The sequence below is a fragment of the Bombina bombina genome, chromosome 4, assembly GCF_027579735.1.
Source record: "Bombina bombina isolate aBomBom1 chromosome 4, aBomBom1.pri, whole genome shotgun sequence".
NCBI lineage: Eukaryota > Metazoa > Chordata > Amphibia > Anura > Bombinatoridae > Bombina > Bombina bombina.
The window spans coordinates 471237648-471260746 of record NC_069502.1 but is presented as its reverse complement, the minus strand read 5'-3'; the positions used below and the strand labels follow the sequence as shown (position 1 = coordinate 471260746).

General features: G+C 39.9%; 1 protein-coding gene across 3 annotated transcripts in view; it reads left to right on the top strand.

Moving 5' to 3' along the window:
• Nucleotides 1-23099, top strand: part of ARHGEF10 (Rho guanine nucleotide exchange factor 10) — a 595236-nt gene that overhangs the window by 115994 nt on the left and 456143 nt on the right. For all 3 annotated transcript variants that reach the window (XM_053710365.1, XM_053710363.1, XM_053710364.1), the window contains 2 exons: nucleotides 144-305; nucleotides 15999-16295. In XM_053710365.1, the coding sequence (XP_053566340.1) occupies nucleotides 144-305; nucleotides 15999-16295 (459 nt within the window). The remainder of the gene's footprint in view (nucleotides 1-143; nucleotides 306-15998; nucleotides 16296-23099) is intronic.

Below are 23099 nucleotides of genomic sequence, written 5' to 3'. Positions count from 1 at the left end.
TTGCCAGTGTAGGCTAAGCAGTTTTATTTGCTGTTGCATCATGTGTTTTAGTGTTAAACATCTTCCTTTGGCATGAAAAATGTCATCTTGCGCATTGTGTCTACTTATCATTGCCTTTTTATATATATTGTTTTAATTTGTAGTTTTTCAAAATGACTTCACGTTTGATGCACTGGCTGATGATGAAGAAGGAGAAAAGTTTGATTTTGATAGTGGTGATGATGTTCCAGAAGAAGACAGACATCCTCCAGAAACAGCTGGGGAATCTCTCATTGATCTAGCTTTTACATTTCCTGATCCTCCAGGTGAGTGTCTCTGCTAACCTTCATCATACGAAAGGAACACAACTAAACTATCATAGTTATGACGGAGCATAAACAAAACACACAAAAATACTTTCTAATATACTTCTGTTATCAAATTTGCTTTCCTGAGCCAATAACAAGGAGTATATTTGTGTAGCTACTAATCACCAGCTAGTTCCCATTAGCACCTAAGTATATCTAGATATGCTTTTCAACAAAGTGTACCCAGAGAACAATACAAATTTGATTACTGAAGTAAACTGAAATGTCTCTTAATATTTTATGCTCTATTTTTACCATAAAAGTTTAATTTTGACTTTCATGTTGCTAAGAAAAAAATTAGTGTGCATATTAATATAATTAAAATAACTGAGAATGAAGAAAAAATTTAATACAGCCAAGATATACTACTAGAAGCAAGTTAAAATGTTTTTGAAATATCAAGGCTGAACTTGAAAAGTCCAAAATTTGTACATAAAACTGTTACAAAGTTGTTTTCTTATATATTGGAATTTCAAAGACCATTTGTCCCTGTGCAAGTTGTGCTATTGTGACAAAAATGCATTTGAAAGCTTATGATAATTAGGTAATCACCTAGCTTACGAGTTTTGCGTTAGAGGCTGTGCAGTGCTAACGAGCTAACGAACGAAAATTTTGCTCATTACCGCACTCCAATACCAGCACTGCTTAAGTCAGCAGTGAGCTGGTGTAACGTGCTCGTGCACTAATTCCCCATAGGAATCAACAGGGAGAGCCAGCTGAAAAAAAAGTCTAACACCTGCAAAAAAGCAGCGTAAAACTCGCTAACGCAGCCCCATTGATTCCTATGGGGAAATAAAATTTATGTCTACACCTAACACCCTAACATGAACCCCGAGTCTAAACACCCCTAATCTTACACTTATTAACCCCTAATCTGCCGCCTCCGACATCGCCGACACCTGCATTATATTATTAACCCCTAATCTGCCGCTCCGGACATTGTCGCCACCTACATTATACTTATGAACCCCTAATCTGCTGCCCCCAATGTCGCTGCCACCTACCTACACTTATTAACCCCTAATCTGCCGCCCCAACGTCGCCGCCACTATAATAAACATATTAACCCCTAAACCGCCACACTCCCGCCTCACAAACATTAGTTAAATATTATTAACCCCTAATCTGCCGGCCCTAACATCACCGCCACTATATTAAAGTTATTAACCCCTAAACCTAACACCCCCTAACTTAAATATAATTTGAATAAATCTAAATAAATATTACTATCATTAACTAAATTATTCCTATTTACAACTAAATACTTACCTATAAAATAAACCCTAAGCTAGCTACAATATAACTAATAGTTGCATTGTATCTAGCTTAGGGTTTATTTTTATTTTACAGGCAAGTTTGTATTTATTTTAACTAGGTAGAATAGTTATTAAATAGTTATTAACTGTTTAATAACTACCTAGCTAAAATAAATACAAATTTACCTGTAAAATAGAACCTAACCTAAGTTACACTAACAACTAACACTACACTATAATTAAATAAATTAACTAAATTAAATACAATTACCTAAATTTAAATTAAATTAGCTAAAGTACAACCCCCCCCCACTAAATTACAGAAAATAATAAACAAATTACAGAAATGTAAACTAATTACACCTAATCTAATAGCTCTATTAAAATAAAAAAGCCCCCCCAAATAAAAAAAAAACCCTAGCCTAAACTAAACTACCAATAGCCCTTAAAAGGGCCTTTTGCGGGGCATTGCCCCAAAGTAATCCGCTCTTTTACCTGTAAAAAAAAATGCAAACAACCCCCCCAACAGTAAAACCCACCACCCACACAACCAACCCCCCAAATAAAATACTAGCTAAAAAAACCTAAGCTCCCCATTGCCCTGAAAAGGGCATTTGGATGGGCATTGCCCTTAAAAGGGAAGTTAGCTCTTTTGCAAGCCCAAACCCCTAAGCTAAAAAAATAAACCCACCCAATATACCCTTAAAAAAACCTAACACTTACCCCCTGAAGATAGACTTACCGGGAGACATCTTCATCCAAGCAGGGCGAAGTGGTCCTCCAGACGGCAGAAGTCTTCATCCAAGCCGGGCAGAAGTGGTCAGCTCAGGGAGTTAGTGTTAGTTTTCTTTTGCAAGATGTACCACGGATTCATCCTAACTTGTGGGGTATTGTCCTTCCTGACAGGAAGTAGCAAAGAGAGCACCACAACAGAGCTGTCTATATAGCTCCCCCCTTAACTCCACCCCCCAATCATTCTCTTTGCTGGATCTAAGCAGGAAGGGTAAAGAGAAGAGGTGTTAAACTGTTAGTTTTATTTTATCTTCAATCAAGTGTTTGTTATTTTTAAATGGTACCGGTGTTGTACTATTTACTCTCAGGCAGGACATAGATGAAGATTTCTGCCTGGAGGATGATGATCTTAGCATTTGTAACTAAGGTCCACTGCTGTTCCCACATGAGCTGAGGAGTACAGGAAAACTTCAGTGTGAGGAACGGTTTCTTGCTATATAGCAATGAGGTATGTTCAGTCATATTTTCTGTAGAGACTGTGTTAACTCAGAAAGGCTGACAGTGTCCCCATTAGGGGAAGGGTAAGCAGTAATCCTAGTGTTATCAGAGGTTTTTACTAGCTTGCATAAAGGGTGAATTTGGGACAAACGTTTTTGTGTCTGGGAGTAACGTTTTCTGTTTTATGGGACATTTGCTTGAGGGTTCTTTGGGGTTGTTTATAACCCACATGGCTTTCAGGCAGGGTTTGTTAGTTTTGTGTAGGCCCCAGCAACATCGAGTGAGGTGGGCGGGGCCTACATTTACAAGCAGCAAGCAACTTCTCCTGAGGTCCTGAGAGTCTTCTGAGGGACTAATTGAAGCTTTAAACCCCATATTATTGCTTCCTAAGGGCAGGTAGGGCCACAGCAGAGCTGTGGCAAGGTGCTTTAGGGTGTTTTAACCGGTTTTAGACACTTATCAATCCGTTTTTTTCATTTGGGGGTCTATTGCTTTGTTACTTGTGGTGCAATACTTCTAAAGCTTAGTGGGTGTACTGTTAAAATTTCGGAATTTTTGAAGCAATTTTAACCTGTTTTGCAGTTTGTGTTTGCCTTTTTTTCTCTTAAAGGTACAGTACTGTTTTTGCAAATTGTGTTTTTTTCATTAAATAAAGTGTTTTCCAAGCTTGCTTGCTTCATTACTAGCCTGTTAAACATGTCTGACACTGAGGAAACTCATTGTTCAATTTGTTTAGAAGCCATTGTGGAACCCCCTCTAAGAATGTGTCCCAATTGTACTGATATGTCTATAAGAAGTTGGCATCAAATGATTCTCAGACATAAGTAAATCAGGTTTCGCCATCTAGTTCTCCCCAAGTGTCACAACCAGTTACGCCCGCACAAGTGACGCCAAGTACTTCTAGTGCGTCTAATTCTTTCACCTTGCAAGATATGGCTTCAGTTATGAATACTACCCTCACAGAGGTTTTATCTAAACTGCCAGGGTTGCAAGGGAAACGCAGTAGCTCTGGGTTAAGAACAAATGCTGAGCCTTCTGACGCTTTAGTAGCCGTATCCGATATTCCCTCCGTTTATTGCTCAGGGAGGTTTTAGCTACTCTGGATGATTGTGACCCTATTGTAGTTCCAGAGAAATTGTGTAAAATGGACAAATATTTAGAGGTTCCTGTTTACACTGATGTTTTTCCAGTCCCTAAGAGGATTTCGGACATTGTTACTAAGGAGTGGGATAGACCAGGTATTCCATTCGCTCCCCCTCCTGTTTTTTTAAGAAAATGTTCCCCATTTCTGACACCATAAAGGACTCATGGCAGACGGTCCCTAAGGTGGAGGGAGCTATTTCTACTCTGGCTAAGCGTACAACTATACCTATTGAAGACAGTTGTGCTTTCATTGATCCTATGGATAAAAAGTTAGAGGGTCTCCTAAAGAAAATTTTTGTTCATCAGGGTTTTCTTCTTCAACCTATAGCGTGCATTGTTCCGGTAACCACTGCAGCTGCTTTTTGGTTTGAGGCTCTAGAAGAGGCTCTTCAGATGGAGACCCCACTAGATGATATTTTGGACAGAATTAAGGCCCTTAAGTTGGCTAATTCTTTTCTTACAGACGCCGCTTTTCATCTTGCTAAGTTAGCGGCAAAGAATTCAGGTTTTGCCATTTTAGTGCGAAGAGCGTTATGGCTTAAGTCCTGGTCAGCTGATGTGTCATCTAAGCTTTTGACCATCCCTTTCAAAGGTAAGACCCTATTTGGGCCTGCACTGAAAGAGATCATTTCAGACATCACTGGAGGGAAGGGTCATGCCCTCCCTCAAGATAAGTCAAATAAGACAAGGACCAAACCAAATAATTTTCGTTCCTTTCGAAACTTCAAGGGTGGTCCCGCTTCCTCTTCCCCTGCTGCAAAGCAAGAGGTGAACTTTGCTCAATCCAAGCCAACCTGGAGACCTAACCAGGCTTGTAACAAGGGTAAACAGGCCAAAAAGCCTGCTGCTGACACTAAGACAGTATGAAGGGTTAGCCCCCGATTCGGGACCGGATCAAGTAGGGGGCAGACTTTCTCTCTTTGCTCAGGCCTTGGCAAGAGACGTTCAGGACTCCTGGGCCGTAGAAATTGTAACCCAGGGATATCTCCTAGATTTCAATGATTCTCCTTCAAGGGGGAGGTTCCATCTTTCTCAATTGTCTGTAAACCAGACAAAAAGAGAGGCGTTCTTACGCTGTGTAGAAGACCTTTTTACCATGAGAGTGATCTGCCCAGTTCCGAAAACAGAACAGGGGCAAGGTTTCTACTCCAATCTGATTGTGCTACCCAAAAAAGAGGGAACCTTCAGACCAATTCTAGATCTCAAGATCCTAAACCAATTCCTAAGAGTTCCATCCTTCAAGATGGAGACCATTCGGACTATTTTACCAATGATCCAGGAGGGTCAATATATGACTACCGTGGATCTAAAGGATGCGTATCTACACATTCCTATCCACAAAGATCACCAGTTCCTCAGGTTTGCCTTTCTGGACAGGCATTACCAGTTTGTGGCTCTTCCCTTCGGGTTGGCCACAGCGCCAAGAATCTTCACAAAGGTGCTAGGGTCCCTTCTGGCGGTCCTAAGGCCGAGGGGCATAGCAGTGGCGCCTTATCTAGACGACTTCTTAATTCAAGCGTCGACTTTCCAACTTGCCAAGTCTCACACGGACTTAGTGTTGGCCTTTCTAAGATCTCATGGGTGGAAGGTGAACGTGAAAAAGAGTTCTCTTATTCCTCTCACAAGAGTTCCATTCCTGGGAACTCTGATAGATTCGGTGGACATGAAAATATTTCTGACGGAGGTCAGGAAATCAAAGATTTTAACCACCTGCCGAGCTCTTCATTCCATTCCTCAGCCGTCAGTGGCTCAGTGTATGGAGGTAATCGGACTTATGGTAGCGGCAATGGACATAGTTCCATTTGATCGCTTGCATCTCAGACCACTGCAACTATGCATGCTCAAACAGTGGAATGGGGATTATGCAGATTTATCTCCTCAGATAAATCTGGATCAAGAGACCAGAGACTCTTCATTGGTGGTTGTCACAGGATCACCTGTCCAGGGGAATGTGTTTCCGCAGGCCAGGGTGGGTTATTGTGACGACGGACGCCAGCCTACTGGACTGGGGTGCAGTCTGGAATTCCCTGAAAGCACAGGGTTTGTGGACTCAGGAGGAGGCCCTCCTACCGATAAATATTCTGGAATTAAGAGCGATATTCAATGCTCTTCAGGCGTGGCCTCAGCTGGCTTCGGCCGGATTCATCAGGTTTCAGTCGGACAACATCACGACTGTAGCTTATATCAATCATCAGGGGGGAACAAGGAGTTCCTTGGCGATGATAGAAGTTTCCAGGATAATCCGATGGGCAGAGACTCACTCTTGCCATCTATCAGCGATCTATATCCCAGGGGTGCAGAAATGGGAGGCAGATTTTCTAAGTCGTCAGACTTTTCATCCGGGGGAGTGGGAGCTCCATCCGAAGGTGTTTGCTCAACTGGTTCAGCTATGGGGCACACCAGAATTGGATCTGATGGCGTTTCGTCAGAACGCCAAACTTCCTTGTTACGGATCCAGGTCAAGGGATCCTCAGGCAGTACTGATAGATGCTCTAGCAGTACCCTCGTCGTTCAACCTGGCTTATGTGTTTCCACCATTCCCTCTCCTTCCGCGTCTGATTGCCAGAATCAAACAGGAGAGAGCTTCAGTGATTTTGATAGCGCCTGCGTGGCCACGCAGGACTTGGTATGCAGACCTGGTGGACATGTCATCTCTGCCACCATGGACTCTGCCACTGAGACGGGACCTTTTGATTCAAGTGTATTCAAGCATCCAAATCTAATTTCTCTGCAACTGACTGCTTGGAGATTGAACACTTGATTTTATCAAAGCGGGGTTTCTCTGAGTCGGTCATAGATACCTTGATTCAGGCTTGAAAGCCTGTCACCAGGAAGATCTATCAGAAGATATGGTGTAAATATCTTTTTTGGTGTGAATCCAAAGGCTACTTATAGAGTAAGATCAGGATTCCTAGGATTTTGTCTTTTCTCCAAGAAGGATTGGAGAAAGGATTGTCCGCTAGTTCCTTAAAGGGACAGATATCTGCTTTGTCTATTCTGTTGCACAAGCGTCTGGCAGATGCCCCAGACGGTCAGGCTTTTTGTCAGGCTTTAGTTAGAATTAAGCCTGTGTTTAAACCTGTTGCTCGCCATGGAGTCTCAATTTAGTTCTTAAAGTTCTTCAGGGGGTTCAGTTTGAACCCATGCATTCCATAGATATTAAGCTTCTATCTTGGAAAGTTCTATTTCTAGTTTCTATCTCTTCAGCTCGTAGAGTTTCTGAACTATCTGCATTACAATGTGACTCGCCTTATCTTGTTTTCCATGCTGATAAGGTGGTTTTGCGTACCAAACCTGGGTTCCTCCCTAAGGTTGTTTCTAACAGGAATATCAATCAGGAAATTGTTGTTCCTTCTCTGTGTCCTAATCCTTCTTCTAAGAAGGACCGTCTGTTGCACAACTTGGACGTGGTTCATGCCTTGAAGTTTTATTTGCAGGCAACCAAAGATTTTCTCCAATCATCTTCTTTGTTTGTTGTCTATGCTGGAAAGCGTAGAGGTCAAAAGGCTACGGCTACCTCTCTTTCCTTTTGGCTGAAAAGCATCATCCGTTTGGCTTATGAGACTGCTGGACAGCAGCCTCCTGAAAGAATTACAGCTCACTCCACTAGAGTGGTGGCTTCCACATGGGCTTTTAAAAATTATGCTTCTGTTGAACAGATTTGTAAGGCTGCGACTTGGTCTTCGCTTCATACCTTTTCCAAATTTTCCAAATTTGATAATTTTGCTTCTTCGGAGGCTATTTTTGGGAGAAAGGTTTTGCAAGCAGTGGTGCCTTCCATTTAGGTTCCTGTCTTGTCCCTCCCTTCATCCGTGTCCTAAAGCTTTGGTATTGGTATCCCACAAGTTAGGATGAATCCGTGGACTCGGTACATCTTGCAAAAGAAAACAGAATTTATGCTTACCTGATAAATTTCTTTCTTTTGCGATGTACCGAGTCCATGGCCCGCCCTGTCTATTTAAGACAGATAGTATTTTTTATGTAAGCTTCAGTCACCTCTGCACCTTATAGTTTCTCCTTTTCTTCCTTGGTCTTCGGTCGAATGACTGGGGGGTGGAGTTAAGGGGGGAGCTATATAGACAGCTCTGCTGTGGTGCTCTCTTTGCTACTTCCTGTCAGGAAGCACAATATCCCACAAGTTAGGATGAATCCGTGGACTCGGTACATCGCAAAAGAAAGAAATTTATCAGGTAAGCATAATTTCTGTTTTTTTTAAGGGTGTATTGGGTGGGTTTATTTTTTAGATTAGGGGTTTGGGCTTGCAAAAGAGCTAACTGCACTTTTTAAGGACAATGCCCATCCAAATGCCCTTTTCAGGGCAATGGGGAGCTTAGGTTTTTTTTAGCTAATATTTTATTTGGGGGGTTTGGTTGTGTGGGTGGTGGGTTTTACTGCTGGGGGGTTGTTTGTATTTTTTTTACAGGTAAAAGAGCTGATTACTTTGGGGCAATGCCCCGCAAAAGGCCCTTTTAAGGGCTATTGGTAGTTTAGTTTAGGCTAGGTTTTTTTTTTGGAGGGGGGGGGGGCTTTTTTATTTTAATAGGGCTATTAGATTAGGTGTAATTTAGTTTAAATTTCTGTAATTTGTTTATTATTTTCTGTAATTTAGTGTTTTTGTACTTTAGCTAATTTAATTTAGGTAATTGTATTTAATTTAGTTAATTTATTTAATTATAGTGTAGTGTTAGGTGTTAGTGTAACTTAGGTTAGGTTTTATTTTACAGGTAAATTTGTATTTATTTTAGCTATGTACACTGTAGTTATTAAATAGTTAATAACTATTTAATAACTATTCTACCTAGTTAAAATAAATACAAACTTGCCTGTAAAATTAAAATAAACCCTAAGATAGATACAATGTAACTATTAGTTATATTGTAGCTAGTTTAGGATTTATTTTACAGGTAGGTATTTAGTTTTAAATAGGAATTATTTAGTTAATGATAGGAATATTTATTTATAGTTATTTAAATTATATTTAAGTTAGTGGGTGTTAGGTTTAGGGTTAGACTTAGGTTTAGGGGTTAATAACTTTAATATAGTGGCGGCGACGTTGGGGGCGGCAGATTAGGGGTTAATAAATGTAGGTATATGGCGGCGATGTTAGGGCCGGCAGATTAGGGGTTAATAATATTTAACTAATGTTTGTGAGGCGGGAGTGCAGCGGTTTAGGGGTTAATATGTTTATTATAGTGGCGGCAACGTTGGGGCAGCAGATTAGGGGTTAATAAGTGTAGGTAGGTGGCGGCGACATTGGGAGCAGCAGGCAGATTAGGGGTTTATACATATAATGTAGGTGGCGGCGGTGTCCAGAGCGGCAGATTAGGGGTTACATTTTTTATTTTAGTATTTGCAATGCGGGAGGGCCTCGGTTTAGGGGTTAATAGGTAGTTTATGGGTGTTAGTGTACTTTTTAGCACTTTAGTTATGAGTTTTATGCTACATTGCTGTAGTGTAAAACTCATAACTACTGACTTTTAAATGCGTTAGGGATCTTGACGGGGTAGGGTGTACTGCTCACTTTTTGGCCTCCCAGGACAGACTCGTAATACCGGCGCTATGGAAGTCCCAAAGAAAAAATACTTTACGAAGTTTACGTAAGTCGTTTTGCGGTAAGGCCAAAGAAGTGTGCTGTGCCCCTAAACCTTCAAGACTCGGAATACCAGCAGGCGTAAAAAAGCAGCGTTACAACCTCTTAACGCTGCTTTTTTACCCTAACGCACAACTCGTAATCTAGCTGATGGTTTTTAAATATATTTAAATGGCTTTAATATGGGTTATCTGCAAAAGCCACATAGAATTGTTGATGGAGTGCAATAGGTTAGAGCACTGCTCTATTATCCCCTGCACCTATGACGCATTTAAATTTGCACCTGTTGCTATCCTAAAAATAAAGATGCCCTGATAATGGCATTTGGTAGACCATTTCCCTAAATTGATTATAGCTCTTTTGCATAAAACAATACTTTACTAAAAAAAAAAAATGCACCCACCAGAAAAAAGCCTAACACTAAATCCCAAAGATGGTACTTACCCAACTTGAATCCGGCTCCTAGGTGGGTAGCTACTACTCCACGGTGGTGCCCCTCTTCTATCTTCGTCCATGGCAGTGGTCCTTCTTCCCTCTTAGCCATGGCGGCACTCTTCTTAGGATGTCCTCTTCCACCTGACCATCCATCTTCTTATCTTCTGATCTTCTCATTTTTGGATCTTCCGTTGCCACACACTGAAGTTTGAATGCGATGTACCCCCTTATATAGGGGTGCCCTTGCATTCCTATTGGCTGATTTTCAAATTCAAATTACCCTATTGATTTTTTTTCCAAGTGAAAAAGTAGGGCAATGACCTACAAAATGCCATTTCATTTTCAGGGCATTTTTAGAATAGATTTTAGTGTTAGTATATGATTCTTTCTTTTTTGGTGGGCTTTTTTTTAAGGGGACTCTAGTTTTAGAATAGGCCTTACTGTTTGTTTTTTTATTTTTGGTAGTGGTGTTTTTTGTAGTTTGTAATGTTAGTGTCTTTTATTTTTGTAACTTAGGGGGTATTAGGAGTATGGGGGGTAGCTTTTAAGGAGTTATTTAGTGAATGGGTAGTTTGCGATGGGGTATTGTTAGGGTTGCACCGATACCAAGTATTTGCATGAGTACTTGTACTCGTGCAAATGCACCGATACTTAAACCGATACCTCCACTTCCTACCCATCTTGTGGCGTTTTTTTTTTTTTCAAACTGCATGTTCCCATTTCATTTTAAACTGGAGTGGAGACTAAACTAAAAAAACAAATTGTTTACTACTGTTCTGCCAATACAAATTGCTGTTATTAGTATTATTGAAGGAGAGATCACTGTACCTCGTTCAGACAAACCCCTGAAGTACTGGGCAGTTAATAAACAGATTTCCAGCTCTGGCTAAAAGGGCTCAAAAATATCTTTCTGCACCATGCAGTAGTGTGGAAAGTGAGTCGAGCCTTCATACAAATGTCAGATTGATGTTATATAACAGCCCTACAACCCAATTGCATCACCCCTTTAAATTTAATATTTTATTGTAAGATTTTTTATTTATAAACATGTTCAGTGAACTTTGTGACAAATAAAACTGTTTTATTATTTCATAATGTATTTTCAATTATAGTCCTTTATAATTATAAAGAAGGAATCTTAAATAATTAGTCTGTATTGTGCTTGGTAAACTGTCACATGACCTAAAAAAACCGTATTGGTAATTGGTATCTGCGAGTATTTGAAAACAAGTATCGGTACTTGTACTCGGTCATTAAAAATGGTATTGGTGCAACCCTAGTATTGATTGTGTATGGGTTAATAGGTTAGGGGGTGCTTGCGGTGGGGATGTGGCGGTTTAGGGGTTAAGTAGAGTAAGAAGGCTATTGCAGTGGGGTTTTTGCATACAAAGAGAGAAGCGCTCTACCAGGAACGAACAACAGCTCATTAGCATTATTATTGCAGTGGAGTATTGGCGGTTTAGGGGTTAATAGGTTAGGGGGTGATTAGGTTAATAGGTTATGGAGTAGGGTTAGGTTTTGCTAGGGTGAGGGAGGGTAAGGGGTTAATAGTTTAGAGGAGCATTTAATTTATTTACTATGTTAAATTGATATGCATTATACAAGAAAATGCATATAATATAAAGTATTATATTGATTTTAACCCCTTAACGACACACGTCGTACAGGGTACGTCATATACAAACTGGTAATTAAAGACCAACGACGCACCCTGTACATCGTTTGGGGTTCATAGCGGCTGGAAGCAATCTTGATCGCTTCCAGACGCTTTCAAGATATTGTTGTGATGCCTCTGTGGCCCTCTCTGCATTGGCCAACGATAGTGCCGATTGTTGGTGGGTGGGAGCAGCTGCAGGGAGGCGGGTGGGTGGCCCATCGCGGAACGAGTTCCAGTGATGATGCCGGCCACTGTTCCGAGAAGGTGGGAGGAGGGAGAGGGGATATGCTGTTGGAAATAGGATCTGGGAGGGGGAGGATATTGAGGGGGGTAGATATACTGCGGAAAAATGGGAAAAATAAAAAAAAAAGCAAATTTGTTAAGAAATTGGCCACAAATAGGAAGAGGGGGGTTAAGAGAGCTGTTTAGGGGGGATCGTGGAGGTTGGGCAGTTAGGGGGGAACCTATACTGCAGAAACTATTTATTTTAGAAAAATGGTTTAAAAAAAAAAAAAAAAAGACTTATTTTAGTACTGGCGGACTTTCTGTCAGTACTTAAGATGTCGGTAACAATTGTGGGATGGGGAGGGAATAGAGCCGTTTATGAGGGGTCAGGGAGGGATCAGGGGGTGGGATGTGTCAGGTGGGAGACACTTTTTTAAAGCTAAAATTATCCCTACAAGTGACCTAATTAACCCCTTCATTGCTGGGCATAATACAAGTGTGGTGCACAGCGAGATTTAGCTGCCTTCTAATTATCAAAAAGCAACGCCAAAGCCATATATGTTTGCTATTTCTAAACAAAGGGGATACCAGAGAAGCATTTACAACCATATGTGCCATAATTGCACAAGCTGTTTGTAAATAATTTCAGTGAGAAACCTAAAGTTTGTGAAAAAGTTAGCAATTTTTTTTTTATTTGATCGCATTTGGCTGTGAAATGGTGGCATGAAATATACCAAAATGGGCCTAGATCAATACTTAGGGTTGTCTACTACACTACACTAAAGTTAAAATTAACCCTACAAGCTACCTATTTAACCACTTCACTGCTGGGCATAATACAAGTGTGGTGCGCAGCGGCATTTAACAGCCTTCTTCTTACCAAAAAGCAAAACCAAAGCCATATATGTCTGCTATTTCTAAACAAAGGGGATCCTAAAGAAGCATTTACAACCATTTGTGCCATAATTGCACAAGCTGTTTGTAAATAATTTCAGTGAGAAACTTAAAGTTTGTGAAAAAGTTTGTAAAAAAATTAGCGATTTTTTTTTTTTATTTGATCGCATTTGGCGGTGAAATGGTGCATGAAATATACCAAAATGGGCCTAGATCAATACTTTGGGTTGTCTACTAAAAATATATGTGTAAAGGGATATTTCGGGACTCCTAACAGATATCAATGTTACAACGTAACTATCGCTAATTTTGAAAAAAACAATGGTTTTGAAATAGCAAAGTGCTACTTGTATTTATTGCCCTATAACTTGCAACAAAAAAAAGCAAAGAACTTAGGGCATTTCTAAACTCAGGACAAAATTTAGAAACTATTTAGCATGGTTGTTTTTTGGTGGTTGTAGATGTGTAACAAATTTTGGAGTTAAAGTTAGAAAAAGTGTTTTTTTTTTCCATTTTTTCATCATATTTTATAAAATTTTTTATAGTAAATTATAAGATATGATGAAAATAATGTTATCTTTAAAAAGATAAAAAATGGTGTATAATATGTGTGGGTACAGTAAATGAGTAAGAGGAAAATTACAGCTACAAACACTGCAGACATGTAAAAATAGCCCTGGTCCTTAAAGGGACACTGAACCCAAAAAAATGATTTCGTGATTCAGATAGAGCATGCAATTTTAAGCAACTTTAAAATGTACTCCTATTATCAATTTTTCTTCATTCTCTTGCTATCTTTATTTGAAAAGAAGGCATCTAAGCTTTTTTTGGGGTTTAGAACTCTGGACAGCACTTTTTTATTGGTGGATGAATTTATCCACCAATCAGCAAGAACAACCCAGGTTGTTCACCAAAAATGGGCTGGCATCTAAACTTACATTCTTGCATGTCAAATAAAGATACCAAGAGAATGAAGAAAATTTGATAATAGGAGTAAATAAGAAAGTTGCTTAAAATGTCATGCTCTATCTGAATCACAAAAGAAAAAAATTGGGTTTAGTGTCCCTTTAAGGGTAAGAAATTGAAAAATGGCCTTGTCCTTAAGGAGTTAAACATCTTTTTTAGTGCATGTTTTTTTATCATTATAAAAAAAGATGTTTAAAATCTATTCAATACTGTACTTAAATTAATATGCATTATACACAAAATGCATATAATTTAAACATTGTATATACATGTATCGACATAGCTCCTATAGTTATAATAGGGAGGTTCTTTATTTGTCAGGTTTAGCAAAGACATGATGTAGATGTTAGGTGTAGTGTGGGAGTTAGCTGGACGTTCCAGAGGTGTAAACTGCATTTTGATTAGGATACATAGCCAGTAGTATGATATATTCCAAGGGCAGCCCTGCAGGTCAGGCATAGGATTTTGTTTTGAATATCGAGGCCCAAAACTGTTTGAGATGCAGAATTGGCTCTCCCACATACTGCAGCATGTTAAAGAGCTGTTTATCTGACTGTCCAAAAGCCCCAAACTCCTGAAAAATCAATCATTATTTACATTATGACGGAGAAAAAACTTTGAGATTTTAAAATCCTCCATTTCATAAAAATAAGAACCACAAAGATAATTGTATAGCCAATTAGCACATCTAGTATTGTATAGCCAATTAGCACATCTAGGCAAGGATCTCTGCTTGCTTTCCAACAGAAGTGGTTTGTATACATTTGTTACTAATGCACCAGAGAACTCTGGGTAAGATGTGCACTTGATAATATCTGAAAATGTTGTCTTGTATACTTTGTCTGATTACATAATCACCTATGGGGTAAAGGCAGCACAACAAAAATCACTTCTGGACATTCATTTCAAGCTCTCATCGACAGATGATAGGTATTGAATCTGTCTAAAGTGATATAAAAGTTATGTTATATATATATATGTTAAGGAATGTTAATATTATAATTTTTCTTGCATACAAATATATGTTTAACCCCTGTAAAGTGATTAAACTCATAGTTAAAATTTAAAGACCAATCATCAGCTAGCTTCCAGTAGTGCATTCATAATGTTTTTATGCATTGATAAAATGTTTTTCATGAAAGTTTAATTTTGACTTTTCTATTTTTTTAATTAGTTTTTAGGATAGTCTTTTGTTTATCCCGGCCTGTATGCTTCAGTGTTCACCAGACACCCCTGCTCCATTAGGTCTGGATTAAATAGGTTAACAAACATAAACTATGAACCGATTCAGATACTAAAATTCATATCAAAACATTTTGAACTAAATAAGAAAGGTTCATTTAATCACCTCAGTTCGTACTACAGTTACCAAATATGGATGACTACAAAATGTTTTGAGTAAGACATACAAAACAGAATATTGTTATGTAGAGGCAAACATATCATAGTTTAGACTTCACTTGATAAGACAAAGTGCACTACTATATTAATGTCACAGTTAGTATCCAGATTTTGTCACCTTTGGACAATTTATGTGGAGTTGTAAAATTTAATCTATAAAAACTGCCTACAGTATAATAAGCAATGTTGCAGTATGTTTAAAAATGCTACTGTATAAAGCAAATAGTTGAATAAAGATCTGATCCCTGACCAATACAAAGTTGAGTATTGCATTCACTACTTTAGTGTCTTTAAGATCTGGTTTGATAGTGAGTACAATAGACAAACCCCCTCTAATTTAATTATATTATTTAATGTACCTGTTTCTGCTGGTATCCATGCTGTCACTTAGCATTACGAAGTAGGCTCAGAAATATGTGTGCGTCTTAAAGGAACATGAAGCACAACATTTTTCTTACATGATTCAGATAAAGCATGCAATTTTAATCAACTTTCTAATTTACTTCTATTATCACATTTTTTCATTCTATTAGTATCTTTTGTTTAATAACAGTAAGGTAAGCTGATGGGCATTCGTGTGTCTGGAGAACAATATTGCTGCAGTTTTGCAAGAATGATATCCGTTTGCAAGAGCACTAGATTTCTTTAATTGCAATCTCTGAAACCTGAATGTCTAATTTTTATGTGCATATGACTTAAATGTATCACTAGCATGTCATATTATCCTTGTCAATTCTGTTAAATTATAAATTAAGATTTACCCTTGGATGGGTGTGCAGGGATTTATTGGATTTCCTTGTTGCATTTGCTATTTAAATATTTGTTTTGATTTTATTTCTTTACTGGATTTTTAGTTCAGTCTTTTGAAGATATCAATGAAAAATCCCAAGACTTGTTAACAGAAATTGACTTGAGGGCAACACCAAAAAAAGTGAATCCTTACTCTGTTATTGATATTGCACCATTCCAAGAGGTAGATTCATCAACATCTCAGGAACTTATTTCTTCTGAAGAAGGTACAAGTCCTCGGGTGCCAAGCGGATATTCTGTTCCTGTCCCATGTGGATATGCGGTTCCCTCAAACTTGCCGTTGCTGGTGCCAGCATACTCTACTCCAGTTATAATTCGCAACATATCTGTAGATGAGCAAGGTAATATTTGTTTTCTTCTTTTCTTCATTTCAGATATATTTTCTGCCTTTATAGATTTCTTTATTTGTAAGTTTTTTTTTCTTCCACACTTAAAGGGACACTGAACCCAAATTTTTTTATTTGGTGATTCAGATAGAGCATGCAATTTTAAGCAACTTTCTAATTTACACCTATTCATTTTTCTTCGTTCTCTTGCTTTCTTTATTTGAAAAAGAAGGCATCTAAGCTATTTTTTTGGTTCAGACCATGGAAAGCACTTGTTTATTGGTGGGTGAATGTATCCACCAATCAGCAAGAACAACCCAGTCTGTTCACCAAAAATGGGCCGGCATTTAAACTTACATTCTTGCATTTCAAATAAAGATATCAAGAGAATAAAGATAATTTGATAATAGGAGTCAATTAGAAAGTTGCTTAAAATTGCATGCTCTATCTGAATCGCAAAATGAAAATGTTGGGTTCAGTGTCCCTTTAAGCCGTCCACCAAATATACCACTGTATTCATTCTCAACTCGTGGATATGACCTCTTTTGTCATGTGATTGGCAGAAGTGTTAACAGGCATTTTCTTCAAAATGAACTTGTTTTCTTACTCAACATTAATGCTCGTTTAAAGTAGAACAAAATGATTTGAAACTACATTCAGATATTTTCTTGCCTTGATAAGCACATTTCCTCTGCTATTTGAACTAGTTTTTTAAAGTTTGTATTACCTCACTTTGCAGCCTTATAACAAGGAATTGTAATTTTAAATTCATGTCACATGATAACATTTTGGCTCATCTGAATTTGCCTTTTTGTGATTCAGCTTTGATATATCAAGATCCCGTTAGCCCTCAAGACTATAGGGAAGACAAGTTGAATATTTTGTTTAGCTCCTTCTGCATCGGTCTGAAAAAGCAGATTTAAAAACTTGGACTAGAGGATATTTAAAGTATAGCTTAACAAATGTTAGTCAAACAGATAACTAAGTCTTTGCTGTTTTCATTGGATATATCAGTCCATCTGGACTGGGAATACAAATCAGCCCTGGAACCCCTTTCCATATAATATTTTAGAATTAAATTTATATTATTTTGTAATAAAAAATGCCAGATTATTATTATTAATAATATAGGCACCCTACAACCCAAGTTAATCCATGAGTCATAGTTAGAAAATTATAGCGTGGTCTGGAGAAAAAAAACCCTCAAAACAATGTGTCACTGTCTCACAGTGTGACTTGACTCGACACTAGAAACCATTAAAAAGGAGGGCATCTAAAATGGTAAAATATCTTGGAAATAAAACTGACAAGGGAATACTGTGACCTTAATATGTACACCTCAGAGAAGAAAAGAGGTGATATAGCTGCATTGCCTCACCAGCAGTACCACCCTCTTAAAGTGTAGCTGGCCAATCTCCTGGTGTCCTGCTAGGCCAATCCAGCCTTGTTTATTAATAGAACCTGATCTACTCATTTCTCCAACATTGGTGTGTCCGGTCCACGGCGTCATCCATTACTTGTGGGAATATTCTCTTCCCCAACAGGAAATGGCAAAGAGCACAGCAAAAGCTGTCCATATAGCCCCTCCTCAGACTCCGCCCCCCAGTCATTCTCTTTGCCGCTCTGAACAAGTAGCATCTCCACGGAGATGGTGAAGAGTATGTGGTGTTTAGTTGTAGTTTTTTTATTCTTCTATCAAGAGTTTGTTATTTTAAAATAGTACTGGTATGTACTATTTACTCTGAAACAGAAAGAGATGAAGAGTTCTGTTTAAAAGAGGAGTATGATTTTAGCAGCAGTAACTAAAATCAATTGCTGTTCCCACGCAGGACTGTTGAGATGAGAGAACTTCAGTTGGGGGGAACAGTTTGCAGACTTTTCTGCTCAAGGTATGACTAGCCATTTTTCTAACAAGACTGTGTAATGCTGGAAGGCTGTCATTTCCCTCATGGGGATCGGTAAGCCATTTTCTTAGATTCAGAAAGAATAAAGGGCTTATTATGGGCTATTAACTGGTGGACACTCTTAAGGGCTAAATCGATTGTATATTTAAGTTGTTTTTTAAAGTTTGAAGTAGTTTTCACACTTTTATTGTTTGGGGAACATTTTTATCGCCAGGCACTCGTTAAGACACCTTCCCAGTCAGGAAGGGCCTATCACTGTAGTAGGCAGAGCCTCATTTTCGCACCATTATTGCGCAGTTTCTTTTGAGTGCAGTGCATGCAGCTGCATGTGTGAGGGTCTGGTATCCACTGAAAACGTTCCTAGAAGGCTTGAATTGGTATCGTATACCCCCCTGGGATAGGTGAAGTCGCAACAAAGGCTGTGGCTGGGACTGTAGTGGGGTTAAAATTGCAAACGGCTCCGGTTTCCACATTTTAAGGGTTAACATCTTGAAAATTAGGGTGCAATACTTTGAATGCATTAAGACACTGTGGTGAAAATTTGGTAAAGATTGGATAATTCCTTCATAGTTTTTCACATATTCAGTAATAAAGTGTGCCCTGTTTAACATTTAAAGAGACAGTAACGGTTTTGTTTTAAAACGTTTTTTGTGCTTTATTAACCAGTTTAAGCCTGTTTAACATGTCTGTACCTTCAGATAGATCATGTTCTGTATGTATGGAAGCCAATGTGGTTCCCCCTTCAAATATATGTGATAATTGTGCCATGGCGTCCAAACACAGTAAGGACAGTACTGTCACAAATAGTAAGGTTGCCCAGGATGATTCCTCAGATGAAGGAAGTAGGGATAGTTCTACATCCTCTCCTTCTGTGTCTATACCAGTTATGCGCAGGCGACCCCTAGTACTTCTAGCGCGCCAATGCTTGTTACTATGCAACAATTGACGGCAGTAATGGATAACTCCATAGCTAATATTTTATCCAAAATGCCAGCATTTCAGAGAAAGCGCGATTGCTCAGTTTTAAACACTAGAGCAGGAGGGCGCTGATGATAATTTTTCTGTCATACCCTCACACCAGTCTGAAGTGGCAGTGAGGGAGGGTTTGTCAGATGGAGAAATTTCTGATACAGGAAGAATTTCTCAGCAGGCAGAACCTGATGTTGTGACATTTAAATTTAAATTAGAGCATCTCCGCGCATTACTTAAGGAGGTGCTATCTACTCTGGATGATTGTGACAATCTGGTCATCCCAGAAAAATTGTGCAAGATGGACAAGTTCCTAGAGGTCCCGGTGCACCCTGATGCCTTTCCGATACCTAAAAGGGTGGCGGACATAGTGAATAAGGAGTGGGAGAAGCCAGGCATACCTTTTGTCCCTACTCCTATATTTAAGAAATTGTTCCCTATGGTCGACCCCAGGAAGGACACATGGCAAACAGTCCCTAAGGTCGAGGGGGCGGTTTCTACACTAGCCAAACGCACGGCCATTCCCATTGAGGACAATTGTGCTTTCAAAGATCCTATGGATAAAAAATTGGAGGGTTTGCTTAAAAAGATTTTTGTACAGCAAGGTTACCTCCTTCAACCTATTTCGTGCATAATTCCTGTCACTATAGCGGCGTGGTTCTGGTTCGAGGAACTGGAAAAGTCGCTCAGTAGGGAGACTCCGTATGAGGAGGTCATGGACAGAATTCACGCACTTAAGTTAGCTAATTCCTTTATTTTAGACGCCGCTTTGCAGTTAGCGAGATTAGCGGCGAAAAATTCAGGGTTTGCAATTGTGGCGCTCAGAGCGCTCTGGCTAAAGTCTTGGTCGGCGGATGTATCTTCCAAGACAAAATTGCTTAATATCCCTTTCAAAGGTAAGACCCTTTTTGGGCCTGAATTGAAAGAAATTATTTCAGACATCACTGGGGGAAAGGGCCATGCCCTCCCACAAGATAGGCCTTTCAAGGCTAAGAATAAGTCCAATTTTCGTTCCTTTCGCAATTTCAGTAACGGACCGGCTTCCAACTCTGCAGCCTCTAGACAAGAGGGTAACGCTTCCCAGACTAAACCAGCTTGGAAACCAATGCAAGGCTGGAACAAGGGTAAACAGGCCAAGAAGCCTGCTGCTGCTACCAAAACAGCATTAAGGGGTAGCCCCCGATCCGGGACCGGATCTAGTAGGGGGCAGACTCTCTCTCTTTGCTCAGGCTTGGGCAAGAGATGTTCAGGATCCCTGGGCACTAGAAATAGTCTCTCAGGGTTATCTTCTAGAATTCAAGGAACTACCACCAAGGGGAAGGTTCCACATGTCTCACTTATCTTCAAACCAAATAAAGAGACAGGCATTCTTACATTGTGTAGAAGACCTGTTAAAGATGGGAGTGATACACCCAGTTCCAACTGTGGAACAAGGTCAGGGGTTTTACTCAAATCTGTTTGTAGTTCCCAAAAAAGAGGGAACTTTCAGACCAATTCTGGATTTAAAAATTCTAAACAAATTTCTCAGAGTTCCATCGTTCAAAATGGAAACCATTCAAACAATTTTACCTACAATCCAGGAGGGTCAATATATGACTACCGTGGATTTAAAGGATGCGTATCTACATATTCCTATCCACAAAGATCATCATCAGTTCCTAAGGTTCGCCTTTCTGGACAAACATTATCAGTTTGTGGCTCTCCCATTCAGACTAGCCACTGCTCCCAGAATTTTCACAAAGGTGCTCGGGTCCCTTCTAGCGGTTTTAAGACCAAGGGGCATTGCAGTGGCACCTTATCTGGACGACATTCTAATTCAAGCGTCGTCCCTTTCCAAGGCAAAGGCTCATACAGACATTGTTCTAGCCTTTCTCAGATCTCACGGGTGGAAGGTGAACGTAGAAAAGAGTTCCCTGTCTCCGTCGACAAGAGTTCCCTTTTTGGGAACAATAATAGATTCTTTAGAAATGAAGATCTTCTTGACAGAGGTCAGAAAGTCAAAGCTTCTAAACGCTTGTCAAGTTCTTCTCTCTATTCTGCAGCCTTCCATAGCTCAGTGCATGGAAGTAGTAGGGTTGATGGTTGCAGCAATGGACATAGTTCCTTTTGCTCGAATTCATCTAAGACCATTACACAAGCAGTGGAATGGGGACTATACAGACTTGTCTCCAAAGATTCAAGTAGACCAGATGACCAGAGACTCACTCCGTTGGTGGGTGTCCCAGGATCACCTGTCTCAGGGAATGAGTTTCCGCAGACCAAAGTGGGTCATTGTCATGACCGACACTAGTCTATTAGGCTGGGGCGCGGTCTGGGATTCCCTGAAAGCTCAGGGTTTATGGTCTCGGGAAGAGTCTCTTCTTCCGATCAACATCCTGGAACTGAGAGCGATATTCAATGCTCTCCGGGCTTGGCCTCAACTAGCGAAGGCCGGATTCATAAGATTCCAGTCAGACAACATGACGACTGTAGCTTACATCAACCATCAGGGGGGAACAAGGAATTCCTTGGCGATGGGAGAGGTATCCAAAATCATCAAATGGGCGGAGGATCACTCCTGCCACCTATCTGCAATCCACATCCCAGGAGTAGACAACTGGGAGGCGGATTATCTGAGTCGTCAGACTTTCCATCCGGGGGAGTGGGAACTCCACCCGGAGGTGTTTGCCCAGTTGACTCAATTATGGGGCATTCCAGACATGGATCTGATGGCGTCCCGTCAGAACTTCAAAGTCCCTTGCTACGGGTCCAGATCCAGGGATCCCAAGGTGACTCTAGTGGATGCATTAGTGGCGCCTTGGTCGTTCAACCTAGCTTATGCGTTGCCACCGTTCCATCTCCTTCCCAGGCTTGTAGCCAGGATCAAACAGGAGAAGGCCTCGGTGATTCTGATAGCTCCTGCGTGGCCGCGCAGAACTTGGTATGCAGACCTGGTGAATATGTCATCGGCTCCACCATGGAAGCTACCTTTGAGACAGGATCTTCTAGTACAAGGTCCATTCGAACATCCAAATCTAGTTTCTCTGCAGCTGAATGCTTGGAAATTGAACGTTTGATTTTATCCAAGCGTGGGTTTTCAGATTCAGTGATAGATACTCTGGTCCAAGCCAGAAAACATGTGACTAGAAAGATTTACCATAAAATATGGAAAAGATATATCTGTTGGTGTGAATCCAAGGGATTCTCCTGGAGTAAGATTAAAATTCCTAAGATCCTCTCCTTTCTCCAAGAAGGTTTGGATAAGGGATTGTCAGCGAGTTCTTTAAAAGGACAGATTTCTGCTTTATCTGTCTTGTTACATAAACGACTGGCAGCTGTGCCAGATGTACAAGCTTTTGTACAGGCTTTGGTCAGAATCAAGCCTGTTTACAGACCCTTGACTCCTCCTTGGAGTCTAAATTTAGTTCTTTCAGTTCTTCAAGGGGTTCCGTTTGAACCCTTACATTCCATAGATATCAAGTTACTATCTTGGAAAGTTCTGTTTTTGGTTGCTATTTCTTCTGCTAGAAGAGTTTCTGAATTATCTGCTTTGCAGTGTGATCCACCCTATCTGGTGTTCCATTCAGATAAGGTCGTTTTGCGTACCAAGCCTGGTTTTCTTCCAAAAGTTGTTTCCAACAAGAATATTAACCAGGAAATAGTTGTTCCTTCTTTGTGTCCGAATCCAGTTTACAAGAAGGAACGTTTGTTACACAATTTAGATGTAGTCCGTGCTTTAAAGCAACAAAGGATTTCAGACAAACTTCTTCTTTGTTTATCGTTTATTCTGGTAAGAGGAGAGGACAAAAAGCTACTGCTACCTCTCTTTCTTTCTGGCTGAAAAGCATCATCCGATTGGCTTATGAGACTGCCGGACGGCAGTCTCCTGAACGAATCACAGCTCACTCTACTAGGGCTGTGGCTTCCACATGGGCCTTCAAGAACGAGGCTTCTGTTGATCAGATAT